The 24,050-nt window shown below is 39.6% G+C and overlaps 1 protein-coding gene across 8 annotated transcripts in view; it reads left to right on the forward strand.

Moving 5' to 3' along the window:
* Positions 1–24,050, forward strand: part of EFCAB6 (EF-hand calcium binding domain 6) — a 243,750-nt gene that overhangs the window by 61,269 nt on the left and 158,431 nt on the right. For all 8 annotated transcript variants that reach the window (XR_011997867.1, XR_011997868.1, XR_011997869.1 and 5 more), the window contains 4 exons: positions 1,454–1,590; positions 5,813–5,925; positions 15,134–15,258; positions 21,504–21,652. Coding sequence is in view for 5 of the 8 variants with exons in the window: in XM_026017432.2 (XP_025873217.2) it covers positions 1,454–1,590; positions 5,813–5,925; positions 15,134–15,258; positions 21,504–21,652 (524 nt within the window). In the remaining 3 variants the exon portion in view is untranslated. The remainder of the gene's footprint in view (positions 1–1,453; positions 1,591–5,812; positions 5,926–15,133; positions 15,259–21,503; positions 21,653–24,050) is intronic.

The raw sequence follows: 24,050 nt of genomic DNA on the forward strand, positions 1-24,050 counted from the left end.
AGGCTCAGAGGTTGTCCATAGGGAGCCCTGAGTGGTCCTGGGAGCAGGGCTGGCATGTCAGGGGTTAACAGCCTAGCCGGGAGGCCTGGTGCTCATAGGTCCAAGCAGCTGGGGAGAAGAGGGAGCAGCAGCCGTCCTCCCACCAGCCCAGTGCTTCCTCAGCTGTGAGCACAAGGGCAGCCACCCCAGGAGAGGGCTGTCAGGGGTTCCTCCCACATCACGCAGAGTCCAGTGAAAGGAACCCACAGAGGAGTGTTGAGGAAGTAGGTGATGTTAATAAAAAGAGAAGAAAACCTGCTCATCTTAGGGTTTTCCCCTGACCTCTTCGTGGGAGGCACCGAACATACCCGAGTCTGGACTGGGCATGGACTTGACCTTGCCCAGGGCAGCAGAGTCAGACCTGCCAAAGCCCAGTCATGCCAGACCTTCATCACTTTTCCTCTACAATCCCAACCCTGGCCTTTGTGTTCTGCCGTGCGGAATGCCATCCTGTCCTGCCCTAGCCACTCCTCTCAGCTCAGATGCCTCCTCCTCCAGGAAGCCTCCTAGATGACTCAGGCTGAAAGGGCTTACAGCTCTGCATTCTCTGTTCTCTGGCTCTTGTTTCCACAGCTCAGCTTCAGCAAACACTTGTTTTACATCCTGTCTTTTCCTCGGGAAGTGTGGGTAAAGGGTAGGTAGACTTGCATTAGAATCCAGGTGATCATTGTTGATGGAGGTGATGTTGGGTAACTCATGTAGCCTCTCTGAACCTCCATTTTATCTAAAAAATGGGGAACAGTACTTTCCTCCTGTGGGTTGGGGGGATTCAATGACATAGCTCCAAGCTTGGCACCCGTGAGCCCCGGCGGATGTTCCTGTCCTGAGTACAAGTAGGTTTGGGGTAAGCACACAGACGTACTCTGCGTCTCCACAGGGCTGCTCCAAATGCCCGTCACATTTATGTGCCCAATAAATATGCATTTGCTGAATTTGGGAAGTATGTCTATACAACTTTTCTATAATATTTTTAAAAAATTCAGAGGGGTTGAAATGTATAGTCATATTTTGCAGCTCCTAGTAAAAACATTTTGCATATGGCCATGAAAAATGAAGATAGTGCAAGTTCAGTCCTACCTGAACTATAGTTTTTGAGTAACAATTAACAAAAAAGATCTTTCGTATGGCTCTAAAAGGGAATGAATTGTCTATGAGACTTACTGCTTTACATCAGAAAGACTTTTTAAGAACTTACTGAGACCATTTACAGAGAAAATGGCTTTACAAACATTCAATAAATACAAAGTGTTCTTTTTTTCCATAGACATGGCATTTTGCAATACCTCAAGTGTGAGTCTTTGAAAACATTTTATTTTACCAGAAGTATTTAAAAACATTCATATTTTTTTAAATGATCATTTTGGTTTTTAACACTGGGTCTTTTGACTTCTCCTAAATCACTTCTTCTGCACAGATTTTCAGAAACATTAAAACTATTTTCAAAGCCTTCAAGCTCATTGATGTTAGCAAGACTGGTCTGATCCAGCCCCGTGAACTGAGGAAAGTTCTCGAGACCTTCTGTTTGAAGATGAAAGATGATGAATACAAAAAGTAAGTAAACGAAGGTCAGGTGAGAGATTGCTCAGTAGAACTTAGCCCCGTTTCAAAGTGGGACCAGGCAGATGCAGTGGAGCCAGATGTCGTCCCCTCCTGCCCTCTCTGTCTTGACTGTTTTTAGAAGAGGCACTCATGGCGTTTCTCCTGTGTTTGTGGTCTCTACAAGTGCTCAAATTCGAGAGCTAATGATTCTAATTCTGAGAGTCCCCAGGGTGGCAGTCATCTGGCCTGCAGATCTGAACACATCTTGATTATTTAAGTAATCCATCACCAGTTGTCTCTCCATTCCTGGTTGGCCCCACATCCGCCATCCCCCGTGTTCCCAGTTGACTTTTACTCAAAGCCTGGGGTTACAGAAGAACAAATTTCAGGATTTATTCATTGGTTGATGTGCTCCCTATTGGCTCTCCATCCTGATATAATAACAGAAACGCAATTTTCCTCCAAGGACCATTGTTGCTGGGGTCTGGGGGGCACTGCAGCCAGGGAGACAGTGAAAAACTGAACATCTCACTGCTTCACAGCTTTTGAAACCCACCACCACCTGCTCCTGACTCGGGGGCCATGTGTGGAAGCCTGCATGGGCATATTTTCTTTTTCTTTTCTTTCTTTTTTTTCCTGAGTCTCCAATAAACTCCAGATCATTTAGAAGAAGCCAAATGCCTGGCTTCTGTAGCTACCTGAGTTTTGAATGGAAGCCACTAGAAAGGGGTTTAACTTCATTTCTGTGGTACTTGGCCAAGAAGCTCTCTTCCTCTTCCTACTTTTTAAAAGTATCCCCCAGGCTGTTAACAGAAGTACCAAGCCTTATTATTTCACTCTGAGCTGAAGAGTTTCACATCACACTGCAGTTATAAATCCCTGTGACATTGGTGGCTGTGGTTGCTCGCATGGTGTCCATAAAGACAATGTTGCTTCTGGAAGGAGAGGAAGAACTTGTTCCTACAGCAAGGAAGTGTAGGGGGGGCAGGTGATCATGGCATAGGCACTGTGGGGTCTGAGAAGCAAGGAGACTTTTTAAAAATAGGTGTTTCCTGGTCTTTGGGATATTTTCTTCTTTTTTTCCTCTTTATAACCCACCTCAGAATATAAAAGGACATAATAGATGTTTTAATTTTTACATCTTTCCGACTGGGAAAGTGTCCAGAATAAGATCCAAACAAAACAAATTAAATAATTTTGTGCACGCAATTATAGAACAGAAGCAACACTCTTCTAAAACAGGCAATCAAAAAACAAAACAGTGTTTTATTTGACAATAAACCTTGTGTTTGGCACTGCAGTCTCCAACCTAGTAAATCTATAAAAAATGTTACTGTCTGTTTCCCCATCTCGTAAGTATCGAATAATAAAGAACTCCACAAATTTTTATTTGAGGTTTTTTTTTAAGCCTCGAAAACAATACTGTTTTCATGATAAGGCTTGAGAAACTTAACATAATAGAATTGCTTTTCTTTAGAATAGAAACACAGAAGATCAAACATAGACCATTTCTTCGATTGCTTTAATGCTTTTCTTATTGAAGCTCAAGAATATACTCTTTCCTTGAGAAGCTGCTTCAGTATTAACTTGGCCCTTTTAGTTTTTGAGCAGGAGACACAATGCATTTTTGAATCCTTTCTTTTATTGAAAACAGCCTCCTATTGAATACCAGCCTCTGGCTCTTGGGGTGGTGGTAAAGCGCCTAGCCTTTGGAGTCGGGCACACTTCGGGGTCAGGTCTGTGTGGCTCCCTCCCAGGTTCTAGGGCCTGGGGAAGCTTCTGGGCCTCTCTGAGACTCAGGTTTCTCATAAATAGTGGAGGCTGAGGAGCCAGCCTTGCAGGGCTGGTGCTAAGGTTCCCGGTAATGTGCACTGCAGGCCTGTGATGCGCCCAGCACATAGTAGGTTCTTGTCCCATAGTGACTCTCCCACGGTTCATAAAGCTTCTGGGAATGTGCTTTATTCCTTGGAAAACACTTCCCCTTAGGCTACAGAACACCAGGCAGTGTGTGTGAAGAAGAGGAGAGAAAGAAAATCATCGCTGATTTTATACTTCATCATACTACCCTGGGACCCACTGGGTTTCTTTTCCCTTTCCCATCTCCCACACCCTCCTCTCTGTTGCCCTCCAGGCTGAAGCATTTGAATCCCAGTAAAATAATGTATGAGCAGCCTGAAAAGCCAACACTCTCAGAAGGTCAGCCTGCTGCCTGAGCAGAGCAGTGAAGCCCAAGGCTAGTTGTAGGTGGTGGTACTGGAGAGGTTTATGGGTCTATGGGTGTCATTCCCTTCACCCTACAGTTGGCCTTCCTGCATGACCCACTCGCCTGAGGGTCCGCGCAGACGTGTGAGCTCTCCTGCTCCAAGCACAGATCTCTGGGAAAATGGCCATTGCCCTTTAATCTCAGGAACAGTTCTGCCTCAAAGCCCTTGAGATACTGCATGCCTGGGCAGTACTGAGGCTTGATTTTTGAGATTTTTATTTGTAGGAAATACTACCATGGAATTTTGTCTGTCTGCCCTCAATGAATACGTGGTCAGTATTCTAAAGACAGGTGGGCTGGGCATTAGGAGAGGTTGGGACTCTCTTAGGAGGAGATACCAGTCTGAAGCAATGTTGGATTTTTACAGAAAACAGGGAAGTTGGGGACAAGATTTTTGTCAGTATCTGACATGTTGCTGGGGCAGCAGAGTAGTCAACGCTTCTTAGAGGACAGCAACTCAAACAGAAAGGAGCACAGTAGGTCAGCCTCCTGGGTCCCTGAGCCTACAGTCGTATTTTCACAAGGCAGAGATTGTGGATGAAAGATGTGGCTATTTGGGGAGTTTCAGTGTTAGCATCTGGCAGTTATCCTATCTCCAGATAATTTTTCTCATTAGAACAATAGGCAAGATTCATCAAAGTGGAAAAAAAAAGGTATGCATTGAAATGAATACATGACGTTACTCTTTGTTAAATTTGGAAAACAGAAAAATAACAAATACTTTAAGTGATAATTACTAAATTTTTAGAAAGCAGCATGAAATTAGGTAATTATAGAAACCAACACATATGGAGATAATATAACCAAACATTTAAAAACTGTCAATTTTTTATAAATGTAATAATGCAGAAATCATCTAGAAAACCATTTATCAAGTGGCAGATTTGAATAATAGAAAATTCATTATAAGAAGGAAAAAAATCCAAACATCCTATTTCTCTGCACTATATTTTATTATTTTTTTTAAAGATTTTATTTATTCATGAGAGACACACACACAGAGAGAGAGAGAGAGAGAGAAACAGAGACACAGGCAGAGGAAGAAGCAGGCTCCATGTAAGGAGCCTGACGTGGGACTCCATCCCGGGTCTCCAGGATCAGGCCCTGGGCTGAAGGCGGCACTAAACCTCTGAGCCACCTGGGCTGCCGTTTCTCTGCACTTTAAAAAAAAAAGAGTATCTCCGTATATTTCAGGGAAAGACACTGGGTTAAGTGTTTTATTTATTTATTTATTTTTACTTTTTAAAAAAGATTTTATATATTTATTCATGAAAAACACACAGAGAGAGAGGAAGAGACACAGGCAGAAGGAGAAGCAGGCTCCCCGCGGGGAGCCCCATGTGGGACTCGATCCCAGGACTCTAGGATCATGCCCTGGGCTGAAGGCAGATGCTCAACCACTGAGCCCCCCAGGCGTCCCTGGTTAAATGTTTTAAAATGTTCTTTTTCTCTATGGAAATCCTAGAATGCTCCAAGGAAAGTTTCCCCCTGCTATAGTGAACTAGGCCTCAGTTTATCTCTGTGATATGCTGTCAAGTGGGTTGGTCAAGTTCTCCTCTAACCCCAGCTTTAGATTTCTCTGGCTATAGAGGCTTTTTGCCAATTGACCTAGGTCCAGATCATTGCCCCCTAATTATTAAAAGCAAGTGAGACCTGCTTTTGCCATCTGAATGCAGCCTGAGTCCTGGCGGCCCCCTCCTCCTGCCTGAGAAGGGAGAAGATGAGCCCTAAGTTGGGCTTGTACTGTTAGAATCCTCGGCACGCATCGGTAGGCCAAGTACAGTGATCTCCTTTGAAGTGTCTGTGTATTTTAATCTTACAGTAACACTTCCTAGGGTTCAGTTTTTAATTTCAGCTCTAGCTAGAAACACATTAAAATGAATGCCAACCCCTGTGTTAAAGGATACCCTTGCTTCATTTTAGATTCTCTGTATCATAATTTCTGATTACCAAAGAACATTTCTATTCCAGGTTTGCAAAACACTACAACATTGATAAAGATACTGCAGTGGATTATAATGTTTTTTTGAAGAACCTCAGTGCAAATAATGACTTGAACCTTAGATATTATATGGGAAACCAAGGTGAGTGTTTTATAAGTATATTGCTAAAGATTGCTGCAATATCCTTTGGCATGATAATTCCTCTTCTATGAATCTGTTCTGAGGAAATACTTTCAAATATGGAAACTGCATTATGCACAAAGATAGCCATGGCATTGTTATTTAGAAGAATAACATAAATGTTTAACAACAGAAAAAGGGTTCTGTGAGTCACAGCGTATCTTATCCACCTTACCTACCCGGTAAAACGTGGAGCTGTGAGCAATGATTTCCCTAAAGTTAATGGTAACATGGAAGGTGTTTGCAGAGTACTAGTAAATGATTGGAAAGAAATTCTAAAACAGATTGTTTTTACATAGTATATCTCTGGGTGTTGTTTGGTTCTTCTTTCTGCTGCTTCTGTATTTTCAGAAAAATTTTTAATGAACGTGTTACTCCTTTAATGATGGGAAAAATCTTAATCTAAAAGAGCAAACAGTTGAGTAGTTTATACACTATATTAGAGCCAGGTTTGCACAGGCATATAACCTTGAGAAGGAAAATTCTTCCTGGGGCTGGTGGCATTTATCCCAGCCTTATCAACAAAGTGCCCAGAGTTGTTGACCTGCTGAACAGTTCTGAAGAGAGCAGAGTCCAGTTCCCTGAGGGTGAATTTATGAAGACCCCACCCCCACCCCAACACACACATACACACCTCTAGGCCTTTGGTCATTTGAGGCAAGTGCTCATTCCAGATGTGTTGTCACTGTCTGGTTTCAGTGTAAGTCAGTACAGCAGCTATTCATTGAGTGTCTTCTGTGATTCTCAGATTTGCCTCACTAGCAAATTTAACAATGACAAATTCTCTGATTTTAGCTTGGTTTCACTAGGATCACTGATAGCAGACTCCAGGGCTCTTCTTCAAGCCTCTCAAGTTTTGGGAATTACTAGGCAAGGTGATCTTGAAAGGACACATTCCTCCTTATGTTTTGTTAGTTCTTGTGCAGACCCTTATACCACTCGGCTCTTCATTGGGTTCCAAGCCAAGGAACATACTCTGTCTTTAAGGAGTGTATGCATGTGTGTATGTGTGTGTGTGTGTGTGTGTGTATATGTATTTTTTAAAAAAACAGGGCAGGTAAGGCATAAAATAAGTCACATAAAAATGATAACAAAACATTTATTTCATTTTTTTAAACATTTTTTTTATTTTAAAGATTTTATTTTATTTATTTATTTATTCATTCATAGAGACACACAGAGAGAGGCAGAGACACAGGCAGAGGGAGAAGCAGGCTTCACACAAGGAGCCTGACGTGGGACTCAATCCAGGGTCTCCCGGATCACGCCCTGGGCTGCAGGTGGCGCTAAACTGCTGTGCCACCGCGGCTGCCCACAAAACATTTATTTATTGTGCTTTATATAGATACTGTATATGCTTTTATTTTAATTTTTATTTCTTTCAATACCTTTTTGGGATGGGTATTATTGTCCCATTATTTTAGATGAGGAGACATGGACCTAAGGGTGCTATATGAAGGCCCCAAAGTCATATAGGTCATTTTTGGTGGAGTTGAGATTTTAACTGTTTAGCTCCAAGTGTTCGAGTGTTCGAGTAAGAGGGAGGAGACACTTTTGGAGGACCAAAATTCACAGGATGCATGTGACAAGCATGGAGGGAATGAAAACATTCTAGTCCAAGGGCCTCTGCATGGGACTTGTTGGGTGGAAGCAGGGGCTGTGCATTTGCCCAAGTGGGATATAAGGTGGTGTCTTGATTGATTATAGAGAATTTTCATTACAAATAAGTGTATAGACCTAATTTGAGAACTGTAATACTCCACCCCACTTGCCAAACGTTTGTTTCATGCCAGGCCTTAGGCTAAGCTCATTCCTGTACTGTCTCTTCCCGTGTTCACCACAGCCCTGGGAGGCAGGCAGTGAGGCAGATAAGTGAGAAGATTGAAGTCAACAAGCCCATCCTACCACCCAGAATTAACCACTGTCAGCATGACTCCTGGCATCCTTCCATGCAGATCCATGGAAAGCAGAGAGACAGATAGGAGGAAATATATTTGTACAAATGGGTTCATATAGATTCTATTTTATTTAAGTTTTTACTTTTCCTTGAGTGTTAAAGAATAGGAATTGAAATGAAACTGAAGATATCTATAATATCCGCGGGTCACACTTTCCCACTCCCGAACGTCCAACACTTTAACCCACTGCCTCTGCTAGTGAGTCTGCCTATAGAGAAGTCTGAGGTTTGCCTCATTTTCTCCCTTATTCGTGGTGTGCTTTTTCTAGCTAGCTGCCCAAAAGAATTATTTGTCCCTGAATTTCAGAAAGAGCTAGGATATGTCTTGCTGTTGAGCCTTCTGCGTGTTTTCCAAAGGACAGTGTATTTTTAATCTGCAGATCCAATTATTTTTTCATTTCAAGATTTTTTTGAATATTATATATCTTTGAATAAATCTTTGCTTTCATTTTTCTAATCTTTAACTTAAGTGATACAACTTATCCTTAATGTTGGATAGTCTTTGTCTTCTGTATCTGTTAAATTATGGCAAAGTGCTGTATCCTCTCTGCGCTTTTCCTTTGTGGTCACAATGATCATCTCAGGTCTTCTAGCTATACCTGTAATTTGATTTTTGCCAAGGTCTATTTTATTCTGTGCTGTTTCTACTTTATTTATTATTTCTATCATGGCATTTCCTTTGATCTACGATATTACTTTCTCATTTTGTTGTTTTATCTCTTGTTTTACTGGATGTATGTTCTTATTAAGATATTCTGTGAAGTAATTTGTGCCTTTTCCAGTTTATTCCAAGATGGGATCTTTGCCTCTTGCCTTACACTCCTCTCCCTTCCTTCCCAGTTCACCTACACCTACTTTTTGAATAGAATTTTCATAATTTCAAGACCATTGGGTAAATTGATAATTTTTTATTCTATTATGCCTCTTTAATTAACTAGAGTCTACTTTCAAATAATATTATACTAATTCACATGAAGTATAAGGACTTCACAACCAGTATTTTCCAGTCTTTAGTTATATTGTTGTTATACGTTTTAATTTTACAAACACTGTCAATGCAGAGTGCAGCTTTTGTTGCTCTGCTGAGATTTTTCTGTCTGTTCACTTATTAAGGGTGTATTTTCCTTTATATATTCTCAAACAATTATTTTGAAATCTAAGCTTCTAAATACTTTAAAATTTTCATCTTGCTAATTCCAACATTTGGGTCATCTCAGATTCTGGTCTTTTTTTTTTTTTTTTTTTAAGATTTTATTTATTTATTCATGAGAGGCAGAGGGAGGCAGAGACATAGGCAGAGGGAGAAGCAGGCTCCCTGTGTGGGACTCGATCCCAGGACCCTGGGATCATGACCTGAGCTGAGGGCAGATGCTCAACTGACTGAGCCACCCAGGCGCCCCCAGAGTCTGGTCTTTGTTGATTATTTTTTTCTTGAGTAGAGATCACAGGTTCGTGTTTTGTTTTGTCTTTCCTATGTCTAGCAATTTTGGAATTTATCCTGGATATAGTAAATCTTGCATTGTAGAGATTGTAGATTCTGTTACATGCCTCTGAAGAATTTAAGTATTTGTTTTAGCCAGTTTATTTGGCTGCACTCAGACTCTAATCTTTGTCTCTCCTGAGGGCTTTCACACTGGAACTCTTTATTCTGTTCCTGTCGCTTTAGCATGATGTCTTATTGTCTGCTCTATACAGCTTGTCATCTTGGTCAGGGGTTAGCCAGAGATCCTGGCAGAAATTATGCACAAACTTTAGAAATCCTCCTCCATGCTTTTCTATTTTGAGCTTTCCTTACTTTCTTATTTTCCAGCTGCTGTAGAGTCTTGAACTCTGTTTTCTGATTCCTAAAGCCAGCAGGACCCTGGGTTTATGTCTGAATTCTGTCTATTTAGCATCATGTCGGCTGAGACCTGCACTCAGGCAAAAAGCCAGATATCAAGAAATGCATCAGGTGTTACTGTTTTTCGGAGTGTCAACTCCAATTTATGTCAGTTGCTCTCTATTGCCTTCAGATAGCTTTTGGTGTATATTTTGGCCAGAGTTTATAATTGTTAATCCGCTGTGAGGATAGGTTCAATCCACTGTAATTGGAAGCAAAACTTTCTGCCTGCCCAAATTCAGAGTTTCTTCTTGCTTCGGTCTATGCTGGTAAAATTGTTTTCTAATTTTTGCTAGTTTTTTCTTTTGCTTATTTCATTAGGAATTTTAAGTAGGTAAGTTAAATAATACAGTTTTAGTTCCAACATTGGAAGTCTTGTGGAATTGTTTTTATTATCAATAATTGGCAACTTGTTTGTTAGGGATACATAAAATGATGCATCTCACAATGAGAGGCAGTGTTGATTGGATTCATTATGAGATAGATGTCTGGTTATTCTCCTGTATACTTGTGTTCCTGCAGTGTTAGCTCAAGTTCTAATTGCTATTAGTATTTAAATTCGGAGGAGGCAAATGTTATATGTAGATTTTTGACTGTGTGGGGGTTGGCACCCCTAACTCTTATGCTGTTCAGAGATCAGCTGTAGTCATTTGGGGCTATGGGCTGCATTATATGAAATCTCTGTACTGTGGCTGTCAACACACAGGTCTATTTACTGGTGTATAGTGGGAAAGGATGAATCAATGGTGTCAACTTGTCATTATCCCCTTTGCCATCCTATCAGTTCCGAATCCTCAGCCCCATAGTTTGAATATTATAGTATCAGCATATACTTTCTGGGTTGACCCATCATGGAAATGATTTTATTTTGACCATAGGTTGGCTATGGTCCCACCTTACTAACTTGTTTTGGGAAAAGCCAAGGATCCAGATAGTTGCTCAGGGTATCAATCAAAGAAGATAGTGACATTATATAGAACAGTTTAAAGGTCATTTGGAGGTTTTGATTCATCTAATTTCTCCATGTGTAAGTCATAAAAACGTAGATCTTCCCATGCCACTGACTCTGCTTCTGTATGATTGCCGTATCAGGAGTGAAACTTTATCATATCCACTCAAGGGCTCTGTCGTCATTTTGGTTATTTGAGGCTTGTCCTCTAGAAGATTTCTTGTGTTGTGCTCCTGGAAATGATGTTTCTGATTTCCTGCATGTTTATGACAGTTTGTATATGGCCTGCACAGTTAAAAAATCAATTTGTCTGGATATAAAATCCTTAGCTCAGATTTTCATTCCTTAAGGATCTTAAGTATGTCTACCCATTGCCCGGTAACTTCCAAGTTTTCCTAAGAAAAGTTTGATGACATCTGGCTTTATTTCCCTTACCAGTGACTTATCTGAACCATTCCGTTGTTAGATTTTCTTCCCAATTATATCTTTTACATGTATCTTGAATTTCTCTTTCCTATCTTCTTTTTGAGACCATAACTTTTTTTTTTGAAGTTTTTATTTATTTATTCATGAGAGACAGAGAGACAGAGGCAGAGACATAGGCAGAGGGAGAGAGAGAGAGAGAGAGAGAGAGGCAGAAACATAGGCAGAGGGAGAGAGAAAGAGAAAGAGAGAGAGGTAGAAACATAGACAGAGGGAGAAGCAGGCTCCATGCAGGGAGCCTGATGTGGGACTCATTCTTGGGACTCCAGGATCACACCCTAAGCTGAAGGCAGACACTCAACCACTGAGCCACCCAGGTGTTCTGAGACCATAACTTTCTTACAAGCCTTCCTTCCTGCTTTTTTTCTTTTTTGCTTACTTGATTCAGCATTTTATTTTTCTGACTTTGGGTTCCTTTTAGTCCAGTCTTTGTTTCTGAGATGATTTTATCTCTAATTTGCTTCAGAGCTCTATCATTTAATTTCAGAGTTTTTCAAGCTCTGATTGGTACTGTTCTTCCTTGTCTCCTATCATTTAAAACATTTCTCATTAATCAATAGATAGCTAATGCGTGCTGAGTTTCTAGAATGCCAGGCCTGCTCATTCATCACCACAGCGAATCCTCCTGGCAACTCTGGGGGCATTTCTGTCCATTTCTTCTTGCACACGAGGACCCAAAAGCCCAAGCCTGCGTAGCTAGTTAACAGAAGGTTGCAGAGTTGATCGGAACCAGAGTGAGTACTCCTCATCTTTATACGGTTTTCAGAGTTTCTGAATCGTACTCACTTTAGAGCTTCCCCTGAGAAATTCTTTTCCTGGCACTCCAACCTTAAAGCACATGGACAGATAAGTACATTCTGTATTGCTGATTTTTCTAGACTGAAGTTTTTACTAGCATTTTAATAATATTCATTTTCTATATGGTGGTTTGGGGAAGATATTCTCAAGGGAGCAGTAATTTTAAAATATATATCCTCGGGGTGCCTGGGTGGCTCAGCTGGTTAAGCTTCCAATTCTTGATTTTGTTTCAGGTCATGATCTCAGGGTCATGAGATTGAGCCCTGCATCAGGCTCTATGCTCAGCTTGGAATCTACTCATTTTTCTCCCTCCCCCTGATTGCACTCCCTTGCTCATAAATAAATAAATAAATAAATAAATCTTTAAAAAAAATTTGTCACCTATTTGCACTTTTTTCCCAAAATTTCACTTTCTTAAGTAAGCACGTGATTCCACATACTTCTTTATATCCGTTTTTATTTCTCATATGAACTCCTGCTTTTCTCTTGTCTATGAACTATAAATGATAAGGATACAGTCTCCTCATGTTGGTTCCTTTTGGGGAAAATGTTTTACAAGCAAGTATTCATTGCCAGGAGCTGTTGGTGGATTTGATGCTGTTCACACCCATATCAGGGAATCTCTAGTTCATATATTTGCAGGAACCACATCTTTTGGCTTTCTAAATATATAGAACAATGTTTCTTACTAACTTTGGTATTTCTGGTTTTGCTATGTTTATATTCTTTATAAGCCATTATCTTTTTTGTTAAAAGATTTTATTTATTTATTCATTGAGAGACACGGGGGGCGGGGGCAGAGACACAGGCAGAGGGAGAAGTAGGTTCCATGCAGGGAGCCCGGCGAGGGACTCTATCCCAGGTCTCCAGGATCACACTCCAGGCTGAAGGTGGCGCTAAACCGCTGGGCCACCGGGTCTGCCCAATAAGCCATTATCTTGTTTGTCAAAAGCTCTATCTATTTGGCAGCTGAAGAAATGACATTGGGGGTTGGGTTTCCTTTTGGTGCACCTATGACATACATAAGTGCAGGCTTTGGATGTTCTTTCTACCCCATTTCACATCAGCAAAGCCCCTTTGGTGGAAATGAGCAGGTGGCAGGAATTATGAAGCTGGGCTGATGGGTGAGGCCTGGCATGACTGACGAGAGGCATACTTTTGAACAAGGCAAAGCTGAATTCTGTAAGCCAGCCTGGGGCAGCAGTATAATTGCACATGTCCTTGGACGGGAGCTCCCCGAGGGCAGGCCTCACACCCCAGCCACCCCCGCCCCCCACACACACATACAATCCTCCAGAGCTTGGCCTTTGGTTTATAGAACAAGAATAGGTTTCCCTCCATGTGCTGTGTGTCCCTGTGAACCGCTATTAGAGCATCAGTGCCCCAGAGTGGAGCCCACACAGGATGCAGGGTCACAAAACTGGGCTCTGTGTGCCCAACTGAGTCAGAGCCTTGTTCTGTGGGTTTGTTTCCCCATCACTCGATGAGGCTCTTCAGTGTGCATGTTCACAGATCCCAGTTTCAAATACCTGGCCCACCAAGGCCGAAGAATTCCAGACCAAGTTCTGCCTTTGTATTTCATCATGTAGCCAGCAGGGTCCACTGGGGGAGGCTGTTTTTCTTTTACTTTTTTCTTTTCTTTTCTTTTTTTCTTTTTTGAGGTAGGAAATGGAATTCCAGATGACTGGCAGTTTGTTAACTGCAGCTGAATCGTTGTAAGTATGCTTAATTTGAGTGAAGCTTATTTGCAGACATTTTAGGAAATAAATCTGGGAAACCATTTGTGATTCTTAGCAGTCGACTTTGAGAAAGAAAATGGCTATATTTTAGATTTATTTTATTCTCTTTTATTATAAAAGTAATACATGCTTGCTGCAAAAAAAGTCAGAAGACACAAAAACACGAATCCTACTACCTGAATTCTACCACTGTGTTCTTTTTGGTGTATTATCCTCCCAGATTTCTTTTCTGATGCATAGATGGATAGATGGATGGATAGGTGGGAGGATATATGGATGGATAGACCTGCAAAAACACAACATAAGTATTAGAATGAAAATTAAATTATGTTAGTCATCCTTTCTTTGAATCATGAAACAATATATATCAAGGAAAAATTTCCATGCCTGTTAATTTAGACAGGCATCTTTGTTTTTAATGTCTGGTGGTATTTTAGAGGCTTGATGAACCATAATTATAAAATCAATCCTGTATTAATGGGCATTTAAATTGTTTCAATTTTTAAAATCTTTAAACAGTTCAGAAAATATCCTTACATACGTTTGTTGAGTAGTCCTATGATTCTATTTCTGTAAAATTCTAGAAGGAGACTTAAGAGTATGCAGGTATTGGGGTTTCTTTCTTTTTTTTTTTTTTTTTTTTTTTTGGTATTGGGGTTTCTATACATAAACTAGAGCTGATTTCTTTCTCTATAATTCCCTTTTATCTGTGCCTCTTTGACAAGTAGAAAAAAATTATTAACTTATTTTCATTAGACAATTACCAGTGAGTTTGAGTACTTTTTCATGTATCTGTTGGATTTTTTAGTTCTTTTTATGTGAATTACCTGTTCATAACCTTAGTCTATTGTTCTGTTAAGTATTTATCTTATTGATTTGTAAGAGCTACTCATGCATCATGGTAATTAACCTACAGTGTTTCTCACTCATTTTTCTTTCATTGTGATTTGTGTGTGTTTTTAACCAAACAAAAAATAAATATTTATACTGTCAGACCTATCCATTATTTAAATGATTTGGGGGCTATAATGCATTCCTTGGAAAGGATTTTGCACATAGAAATTGTGCACTGTGTAATATTCATCTTAATTTTCTTCTACTGCTTTCATGGTTTTAGTATTCTACTTGGTGTACTTTTTACTCTATCTAAGGCTTATCCTAGCATGAGATAGCAAGAAGATTAATTTAACTTTTTTCTAAAATGTTTGGCCAGTTATTTCGAGACCATTATTCCATGGCTCATCATGCTTTTGGTTCATTCTAGTCTGAATGTTTACCAGTTTGGTTGGGATGACAAGGGAACACTGATTATTTAAATATACCTTTGACAACATTAATAAGCGAAAATTCTATTGTTTTAATAGATATCTCCTGGAAGAATCAACCAGTCCAAAATTCCAAAAGGGAGTGCTTCCACAGTTCTGGTTCATCTGAAGATGTCTGGAAAAACTACAACTTAGACGAAATTGAGAGAACCTTTTGCCAAGAGGTAAGATTGTCTCTTTAATGGCAGGGTTCTCTAAAGCATAAACAGAAGAGATTGGCGGTTGTGGAAAACCATTAGGTATGGACATGATTCCTTTTTTTTTTTTTAAGATTTTATTTATTCATGAGAGACACAGAGAGAAAGAGAGGCAGAGACACAGGCAGAGGGAGAAGCAGGCTCCATGCAGGGAGCCTAACGTGGGACTCGATCCCGGGTCTCCAAGATCACACCTTGGGCTGCAGGCGGCGCTAAACCGCTGCGCCACCGGGGCTGCCCTGGACGTGATTTCTAAGATTTATTTTGATCCTACCCCCATCTTCCAAAACTTCGAGGCCTCCTCCAACTTCTTATGACAGTCCATTGGTGGTAGTAATGGTGATGAGAGGCTGATTCTTAAGTACCTCCGATGTGCTAGTCATGTACTAAATCTGGTAAAAAATATTCAAGACTTCCATAAAGACATGAGACAACTTTATTGAATAAAATAAAGGAAAACTTAGTAAGTGAAGTGCTCTTTTTTGGTTTTTGGAAAGGAAGATTCAGTATTAATACTTGCTTTCCCTATATCTGGATGGAAATATATGTATATTTTCTTCTGAAAAGTTAGGAATAGAGGACCTACAGTACCATATAAAAAATAATTTATAGGGGTGCCTAGCTGGCTCAGTAGATAGAGCATGTAACTCTTGATCTCAGGGTTGTAAGTTCAAGCCCCCATTTGGTGTGGAGATTACTCAAAAAGAAAATCTTTATTTTTTTTAAGATTTTATTTATTTATTCATGAGAGACACACAGAGAGAGAAAGAGAGAGGCAGAGACACAGGCAGAGGGAGAAGCAGGCTCCATGTAGGGAGCCCACGTGGAACTCAATCCCGGGTCTCCAGGATCACACTCCGGCTGAAGGTGGCACTAAACCGCTGGGTCACTGGGGCTGCCCAAAAGAAAATCTTAAAATAAAACAACCTTTAAAGGTGTAATATTTAAGACAGCATGGCACTGTCTTATCCAACTATTGTTAGGTGGTGGATCAATCTTTATTGAAGTGTTTTGTAAACACTTTGTAAAGTGTTTTGGGGCTGGGGAGTGGCTCATTCAATAATTATTATGGGAATAATTCACTAGCCAGCCCTTTGGGGAAAAAGCTTTGTAACCTTCCCTTCTTTTTTTTTTTTAAATATTTTATTTATTTATTTATGAGAGACAGAGAGAGAGAGAGCCAGAGACACAGGCAGAGGGTGAAGCAGGCTCCATGCAGGGAGCCTAATACGGGACTCAATCCCGAAACTCTGGGATCACACCTGGAGCCAAAGGCAGATGCTCAACTGCTGAGTGACCCAGGCATCCCTGTAACCTTCCCTTCTTCACATCAGAATAAATTCTATATATGTCAACTATTTAAATTTTAAAATAATGTGGGTGAAAATTTTGTAATCTTGAAATTGAAGACCAAAAACCATGAAGAAAAAGATTTGATACATCTGATTACATTAAAATGAAAAGCTTTTATACAGCAAAACTTTGTATAAACAAATGGGAAACTTGACAAAATATGTGCCACATAAACAAGAGATAAATCATAACTATTCCAAAGGTATGTAGAACTTTTAACAATGAATATAAAATTTTCAAGAGAAAAATGTCAATGAGGAAAAAACTAACAAAAGCCAGTGTTGATCAAGGTGTTGGAGAAGTGAGTATATGTAATATTGTGTTGGTAAATTAGTAAAACTTGTTTTCTGTTATTGTTGTTAATAAATTTATTGTTTTCATAAAAACAGAACCATTACAAAATACATTAGCATTACAAAAAAAGTAAGCAATTCTGAAGAGTACAAAGAAGAAAGTATAAATTATTCAAAATCCACCACCCAGAAATAATCAAAGGCAACATTTGGCGAACATAATTCTAGGTCTGTCTTTATTCATATATATAGAAGGATGGCTGCCTCGGTGGGTGGGTGGGTGGATACATAGATAGAAGTAATTTTATAAGAAGAGAATCACGCTCCTTTTTACAAATAAGACATATTTAACTTAAATGTCTTTGAATTTACCAGAAGTAAAGGAGACATGGCCTCCCTTGTCATTAACCCTCCTGGGGGCCCTCCCGTGTGCCAGGCAATGTTAGGCATTCCCTTCCGCGGCCTTCACAGCAGTTCCGTGAGCGAGGCACTGTTATCATCCCAGCTTCAACTTGAGGAAACTGAGGCATGCAGGTGTTCAATGACTAGCCCAAAATTATCCTGCCAGTAAGGCCTGGAGTGAAGTATAAGGCTAAGTGCTTGCCAAGTCCAGTTTCATATGAGGCTGAAGATATTTCTGCACTTTGGATAAATATTTCTCTACCACAAGATATATTAGGTCCCAAAAGGGACTTCAAGACAAGAAAAGAGATTAAGAAAGTCATTAAGAGTCCCAGAAATGATGGTGTTTTTGAAGGATCTTTCAATTACAGGCAGCACAGGGTGGGCTCTCACTTCCTGTGTTCCTTCCCACCCCTACCTCCCACCTCACAAGTTTTGTCGTTTCTGTTTTGTTCTTAGTCGGGGCTTACAATGATATTTACACTCAGTTCTGTTCTATAATTCCCTCAGTTGTTTTGCCTTTGTTTTGTATTTACGTGGAGTTAATGCACGTCACTACGCTCCAGTGCTTACCATAGTTAATCCCTTTCAGAGTTCATTATTTTGATTTATTTTGGGGCTGGCTGGATTTCATTGTCAAGTAATTTCCTTAAGAAAGGCTCATGGGTGCTTTATTCCCTTTGTTTTTTCATATTTGAGACTATCTGCATCTGACTTTCCCACTGGAACAGTGTAGCTGGGTGTAGCTCTTCCATCTTGCTTTCTCTTCCTCAAAATGTTGTAAGCCCTGTTCGGTTGTCTTCTGGCACTGGGCATTCTGAAGAAGAAGCCTGAGGTCAACAGTTTTTTTCCCCTTGTAGATGATTCCTTTTTACTACCTGGATGCCTAAGTTTTATCTTTTGTTTTTTGGGATTTTTGTTGGATCCTTGAAATTAAAAAAGCAAAACTAAGCAAACTAATGCTTTGACATTAAGCATTTTGTCAAAGTTTCCTGGAACACAGGGTATTCTTTTGATGGAGGACAGTCCTTCCTTCATTTCCAGAAAACTTATTCTGTCTGAGTCACTAAAATCTTCCCTCACCTTCCCTCCTCCTTCTTCCCTCCTTCCCTCCATCTTCCCTGCGTCTTGCCTTCCTTTGGGGTTATTCCCAGTTACCCTCCCATTGGGTCCTCTTGGTCTGTCCTGGACAGCTAGCACCTGCTCCCAACTTGCTCCAATACCTTTGTCTTTCTCCTCTGCCTTCGGTGAGATTCTTTCAAATCATTCTCTTATTATTAATTTGAATCTCCACCTTGCCTTTTATGCTTGCTGTTTCTAATTTGTGTATTAGTTTCTGTAATGATAGTATTTTTGTTTTCTTTCTTCCTCACTTTGAAATATCCCTTCTCTTTTCATTGTTTCATCATCCTGACTTCAAGCTTTTCTTATAATGAATTCATATTCTTAGTTTCTTTTTATGGCATGAAACCTTTGTAGGTGATGTGTTTATATATTTTTTTATATTATGTTTCCTTACAGACTAGGTTCTTTGTGTTTTACCAGATCTTTCTTTCATCCTGTAGTTTTCCATTGCCTACATATACACAAATGACACATTCTCTTATGGGTGGACATTTAGATTGCCTCCTGTTTTGTGCTAAATCCAAATGATGCCACTGTGAGTGGTTGCATACGCATCTTTTGGAGCTCGTGTGCAAAGGTCTCTAGGAATTAAACCTAGGAGTAGAATTACTTGCTAGGTTGCAGCAGACACGCTCCTCAGCTTTCATTGCCCATATCAAATTACTTTTCAAATATCAATTTACACTCCCAACATATGAGAAAGAATTCCTGTTGTTTTCTCTACTCACCAACACTTGATATTATTGGACTTTTTTTTTTGAACACTTTATTTATTTGAGAGAGAGAGTGTACACAAGCAGGGAGAGGAACAGAGGGAGAGGGACCAGCAGGCTCTGCACTGAGCATGGAGACCAACGTGGGTCTTGATCCCACGACTGACATCATGACCTGAACTGAAACCAAGAGTTGGATGCTCAACTGATTGAGCCACTCAGGTGCCCCTATGTTGTTAGACTTTCAAATTTTTTAGCCTGATGCACATAGAATGGCATCTCAGCTATGATTTTAATTTTTATGTGTCATAGCTTTTTACATTTTGCAACCTTTCTTTAAAACATTGTTGATAGGGATGCCTGGGTGGTTCGGCGGTTGAGCATTGGCTTTGGGCTTAGGGCATGACCCCAGAATCCTGGGATCAAGTCCCACATCAGGTTTCCTGCATGGAGCCTGCTTCTCCCTCTGTCTCTGCCTTTCTCTCTTTCTGTCTCTCTTGAATAAATAAATAAAATCTTAAAAAAAACATTTTTGGTAAAAAATATACTCATTTTAAATAATTATTGAGTGCCTACAGCATGCAGAGTTCTGCTTCATTCTAGGTAATTATTAGTGAACAAAACAGATAGAATGTGCTCTCATGGAGATTACACAAACTCACATCAGGGAGATAGGTGTTAAACACATTCATAAATGTAATAAATACAGAAAAGAACCTCATTTAGATTGGAGATCAGTGGAACATTAACATACATTAAATGCACAAACAAAATAAGCATACCTTTCTCTAGTCTGTCAATAATATGATAGCATGCCACACATCATTCATCATTTAAAAGAATGATGTAGATATAAGTTCTTACAGAAAAAATATCATGATATATTGTTAAATGAAAAAAAGCACCTGTCAAATCTGAATGTATAGCTATGATCGCATTTTTGTAAAATTATATGTTTATATGATCATTATGGGAGTTTTTGAAACACTATAAAAAAACTGGATGGAAAAACTTCTAGATATCTTTATGTCCTTTTTTTTTAGTTTGCTGAATTGCTTGCATTTTTCTCTTTTGTATCATTGTAAACAGTCACAGTGAGAATCCCTTAAAGGTTTATATATGTCACCAAGATACTATTTCTGTTTCACTCCCTGCCTTTTTTCCCTAAAAGCTCTTGATTATGTCAAAAACATTCTCCTGGAAAAAAAAACTAATTGAAAACCAATATCATTAAGATTTTGAAAGTGGATTTCATTAATCCTGTGAACACATTGAGACTATACTCCACATCTGGCTTTGACTTCTCTTGTGAATCCACCTCCCTGAAAGAGATAGGGGCAAATTTAGCCACATTTTGGGCTAGTTTTGTGCAATTTTTTTTGTGTGTGCAACTTTCTAAGAAGTTTAGGACCTGCAATTCTGTAAATATTTTGAAAGATTTTCCCATTAGATTTCCAATATGCTTGTGTACCCTATGGAAATTTCAGTGAATCACCTCTTATTCCTTTAGTGGGTGGAGACTCTTATGCATGTATTTCTATGTTCCAGCAGGGTTTTTTGTTACCTTATGCACCAGGTGTGGTTATTTTGTTTCTCATTGCAGTTAGCAGGAAAAACTGAATTCAGACAAAGTGGAGAGGGTTGGAATTATTGGAGAATATTGTTATTACTCAATAATAAACAGCAGGAAAACCTTTGGAATTAAAACCAATCTTCATAGTATTTTTATGAGTCATATAAAAATCAGTGGTTAACCTACTTTACTGAATTTTAGAAGTCCCATAAGCAAAGCTCATTCACCATGATCCTTTGTGATTCCCCATTAAAAAAAAAAGAATAATTAAAGAAATGTACAATGTGTATTCTGCTTATATAATCTTTACATTAATGATTTTCCTTACTCTAAAAGCTACTTGTGTTTTAATAAAATGTTGCCAGCTTTTTTTGTTTGATTGACCTGACTTAATCAGAAGAAGCCTAGCATGGGCTCACAGTGGGAATGGCTTGAAAGTATATTAAGAAAGATGTATCAAACTGGCAGATCCACTGAATATTTTTAGCTCTGAAATTTGAGGTGGAGCTATTATATGGCTGTTTTTCCCTGAGAAACTTGTCTGCCTTGTCAGTTGAGTAGCTGTGACTGGGGATAGTGTTCTGTAGTGAGCTCATCAATTAAACATTTGAAGTTCAGTACATGCCATAGTAACCTTTTTGATCAGTTTTTGGAGGGGAAAATGTGACGAGGTTTTGGTAAAAATAAACTGGTTGAACAGCTCTGTGAAGTGGATTTCTATGAATGCAACACTTGAATTTTCATTCCCTGCAGCTTCCCAAGTGCTATGAAAAGGTTGAAAAAGCCCTGAGTGCAGGGGACCCTTCCAAAAGTGGATATGTATCTTTGAATTACCTAAAGATTGTCCTCGACACCTTTGTATACCGATTACCAAGGAGAATTTTTATCCAGTTAATGAAAAGGTAAGAGTCCCATTGTTTCCTTGACATCCCCCCCCCCCCCCCCCAAACGTCAACCATGAGAATAAGGAGCAGCTTCACTTATTTTTTATTAATGCCTTGGACTTTTTTTTTCTTGAAAATCTCAAACACATGCAGAAGTAAAGAGAATACTATAATGAATCCACTAACGTACCTACTACTTAGCTTCAGTGTTCAGCTCATGGTCCATCATCTTATTTCTCTTCCTGCCTATTTTTCCATTAACCCTAGATATTTTTTTGAAGCTCTTATTTATTTGACACAGCGCAAGCATAAGAGAGAGTGAGAGTGCAAGCACATAAGCAGGGGAAGGAGACAGAGGGAGAAGGAGAAGCAGACTCCCCGCTGATCAGGGAGCCCAACTTGGGGCTCGATCCCAGGACCCCCAGATCATGACCAGAGCCAAAGATAGACACTTAACTGATGGAACCACCCAGCGCCCCAACCCCAGATATTTTTGAAACAAATACCAGATATCATATTTAACTAAAAAGTTCTCATTAAGTCTTTCTAAAATATAAGAACACGTTTTAAAAACATGGGAGAAATACTGGTTTTGCACCTAATAGAATTATCAGTAGTATTAAATGTCCAACCAGGGTTCAAATCTAGCTTATTGTCACAGATTTTCTTTTACTATTTGAGTCATTATCCAAATAAGGTCTCTACATTGCCATCGACTGACTTGCCCCACTGTTTTTAGTCTATAGGGTCTTTCTCCATTTGTTAATTTGTTCCCTTATGATGTATCTGTTATGGTGTATTTTTTATATGGAATTTCTTACAGCCTACATCTGACTGATTTACAGTGACATTAGGCATTTCCTCCTCTCTCCCTCTCCCAACCCCTCTGCCTCTGAATGAATAGATAGACGCACAGATGTTCAGTCATCTTGGCAAGAATACCTCATAGGTGGTGGCAAGCATCTGTGGCCTTGTTGGTCTCTCTTTTCGCAGTGTTAGCAGCCATGGTTGGTCCTACTTACATCTGTTAGTTCACTGGGGATTAAAAAGTGGTGAAATGCCACATCTATCATTTCTTCTTTTATTGATTGGAGTACTTCTGTAATGACAGCTTCCCCTCTTAAGCTGCTTAGTGACAATGACACACAGTCTAAGAAAATACTTTCCCTTCACTTACTGCCTTCCAGAATAATGAATTGGTTCCCAAGCATCCTCCAAAAGTGAGCAATGAGTGATTTTTCTTAAAAAAAAAAAAAAAGATTATCATAAACTCATGAACATATACATATGTGCTATATTTAAGTTCATCATTATTCTCACTAATATTCATCTTGGCCAGTGGGAGACTTTCATGTTGGCTGCTCAATCCTAGTAGTGTGACCCTGATGGTCCTTGACAGCTCTCCTGCTTTCTGATGTGCACCCGGCTCTTTGGGTACACTCCTTGCTCCTGACCTGGCATCAGCCATTTCTCCAAGGATCCCTGTTTCCTTTGGAAATGGTACACATAGACCAGACTCTGCATAGGAAATACTGTCCTTAATTTACCTGGTGTTCTGTCCAGGTAACTTGGATAACCTTGTCTCATGGGAAGTAGGGTAGAGGCTAGTGGAAAGATTGTTCTGCAAAACTCTGGATCATTGGTGGACATCTAACATTTCCTAGGAACAGCAAGAGAGAGAGGGAATTGGGTTTTTTTTTTGAGAGGGAGTGGGGAAGGGTAGAGAGAGAGGGAGAGAGAATCTCAAGCAGTCTCTGAGTATGGAGCCTGACACAGGGATCCATCTCATACCCCTGAGATCCTGACCTGAATGGAAATCGAGTTGGACGCTTAACTGCCTAAGTCACCCAGGTGCCCCGGGAGAAACAGTATTAAGTGGGGCCAGCTAGAGCCATTCCTCACAGTCTCCTCTTTCCTTCTTGGCCCTCTCTATATCTAGAGAGGATCACTGTGTCCTGCCCCTGTGGCTTCTAGAGTCAAAAGCAAGATTTGGCCCTAGGAGTGAATATTTACATGGCTCAGAAAACAGCTCCGTTGTTCTATCTATACGTGGTGACAGTTTTTAGGAAACAGTTCATTGGATGACTGAGAGTCATTTCTTTTTATTTCGTTTTCAAAATTATGCAAGTAATATTTAAGAGCCATAATAAAAATAAAAAGCAAAATGTCACAATCCACCTTATGTAACAAATTTATTGCTTTCACATTTTCACACTCCTCACCTATATCCACATGCATAAAGAATTTTTATGTATTTTTAATTAAAGCACATCTACAGTTTTATATTGTGCTTTTCAAATAGGAATGTGTATCACAGACACTCATTCTGCTGGCTTCATCATCTTCAAAATTATAATTTTATTTTAAGATTTTGTTTATTTATTAAAGAGAGCATAAGCAGGGGAGGGGGAGGAGC

This window comes from Vulpes vulpes, chromosome 16 (genome assembly GCF_048418805.1).
Source record: "Vulpes vulpes isolate BD-2025 chromosome 16, VulVul3, whole genome shotgun sequence".
In the NCBI taxonomy this organism is placed as follows: domain Eukaryota; kingdom Metazoa; phylum Chordata; class Mammalia; order Carnivora; family Canidae; genus Vulpes; species Vulpes vulpes.